The sequence below is a fragment of the Montipora foliosa genome, chromosome 13, assembly GCF_036669935.1.
Source record: "Montipora foliosa isolate CH-2021 chromosome 13, ASM3666993v2, whole genome shotgun sequence".
Lineage (NCBI taxonomy): Eukaryota > Metazoa > Cnidaria > Anthozoa > Scleractinia > Acroporidae > Montipora > Montipora foliosa.
Window position 1 is genome coordinate 8,274,964 of NC_090881.1, and position 2,019 is coordinate 8,276,982.

At 45.8% G+C, this 2,019-nt stretch overlaps 1 protein-coding gene across 1 annotated transcript; it reads right to left on the reverse strand.

The window, feature by feature from the left end:
• Window positions 1–377: 377 nt before the first annotated feature.
• On the reverse strand, window positions 378–1,409 carry LOC137981634 (uncharacterized). The gene has a single exon (XM_068828715.1). It carries the CDS (start codon window positions 1,407–1,409, stop codon window positions 378–380), a length of 1,032 nt encoding a protein of 343 aa, XP_068684816.1.
• Between the last annotated feature and the right edge of the window lie 610 nt (window positions 1,410–2,019).

Genomic DNA, 2,019 nt, shown 5'->3' on the forward strand with positions numbered 1-2,019 from the left:
GAGCGTTTTTTATTCATCCTCTTCATCCAATAGTTCGACCATTGTGACAATAAGATCTTTATCCTCAGAGAGTCAAGTCCTCGATATCCATATGGATAAGTGATCGCTGTTCGTGGGTCCAGAACGCGTTTATTGAATACTAATTTGTATTCTTTGTGGGCTTCTTTGGTCCATAGTTGATATTCGTTCGAGACGCGGACGATTTTGTGTGTCTGCCCGACGCAGGTTTTTCACGGTGAGTCTAAAGGCTTTGCAATTCATTCAAGGTGTTTTCACGCAACACTTGATAATTGAGTTGTGTCATCCCTTCGAAATTCAATGAAAATCCTCGTACTTTGCAACAATACTTGTCTTTCTTCGTACGATACCCGTAATTCTTAGCCCCCCCCCGAGCAAAACTCTGTGATGAAATCTCTGTTGGTTAATTGATCCGTAAAATGGCCCAAATAATCGCCCAGCACTGGTTCCGCTTCTCCAGGGGATTGCACGAAAATCACACTGTCTGTATCAAAATACAACACCCTTTCGTTCAAGAGTTCTAGAGCTTCATAGAGACGCAAGCGCGCCCAGCAGGTAGTGAAACAGGCCACGAAGATATTCAGATTGGGGGAGATATTTTCACATAACGCTTCCTCGCGATGATGGAATTCCACTCTTTGTTCATTGATGCAGCTGACATAGCGAACATCATGTTGATCAGAGTCCATGAAACTACAAAAGGCTTGAGGTTCAATGAATTCTTTCACTTGCAATTTGTTCACTTGCTGTCCAAATTTTCCCCACATAGAGTTCAACATTAGTTTGGCCGAAGCCCGCTGACCAGGATTGACGGCAATCTTCTCATACTCTAGGGCAATACCTTCTTTCGCTTGAAACTGAGTCATGTAGAGTTGTTTCTTTTCCTCTGTGTCGCACCATGTGGGCCAGCCTGAAGCTTCCGTTTTCAATTTGAGCCAAGTGTTCACATAATCCTCGAACAGTCCGACTTGCGTTTCTCGGAAATGCCACACTTCATGAATGGTTTGGATCATGTAACCCATCTGTTCCGCTTTTTCTAGTTCCGGCATACACCATGTTCCCGTCAATGCTCTCTCCTGTTCGTTGTGGCCACACCAAGAAACTTTCCCACGGAGAGGACGGTCGCTGTTTTCTTCGACACAGGTGCGGCACAGAGGAGACGTGAGTTTGTTATGAGTTCTGTATGGTAATACAGGGTGGAAAAGGCCATAGGGTAGTAATACTGTGCATTTTGCGAGGCCAAAATAATCGGAAATTGGTTTCTCTCGTGACGGGGCATAGATCATTTCAGGATGTCCCACCAGATACTTCTGGGTCTTGTTGGTCCATGGGTAGAGACTGGTATAATCATAATATTTTATTTGTTCAGCGAAAACACTTGGGGCAACCATGCCAGAAACAGCCAAGAAACTCGTAAACCGTGTTGGCCTCAAAATCATAACCGTCGACCGTCCACTGGGTGTCCTAGCAAGCTGTATTCGCTGACGGAACTGCGGGTCGGAACTATCATCGCCTGTTTCAAGCTCGTCGTTCGTCATCGCCACCTGCAAGCCAGGCGTCTCGGCGCAATTGCTGTTCCATAGCCACTTTGGAATGCTTGACATCTAAGTACCAACTGTAGAGAGGTTCTGAGGCAATGGTGTTTTCTTCCATGCGGTTGAGGCGCAAGTCTCGATTGCAAGCCAAGGCGACGTTGATTTGTTCAAAGGGGCAAAACCGGGTGGCCTTGCGGAAATCGTGTTGAAATGTGAGGCAGCCTTCCCGCAATAACCGGACGTCATCGATGCAATAATCTTCGAGCTCTTGGCGCAGATGAAATTGAACCCCCTTTGATTTCTGCTCTTCATACCACTTCTCAAATTTTTCTTTCCCTTCTTTGCTCATTCCCTCGGGCATGTAATCTTTCATGGGAGGCAGTTCACCGCGGTAATCGTTTTCCATATTGGCGCGGGTATTAAATAAATGAGGAAAGTAACCTTTTTTAAATTGATCGGGGTCGAG

Excerpts from the sequence above, each read along its gene's own strand:
- LOC137981634 (XM_068828715.1), bottom strand. The coding sequence starts at position 1,409 with ATGGTTGCCCCAAGTGTTTTCGCTGAACAAATAAAATATTATGATTAT.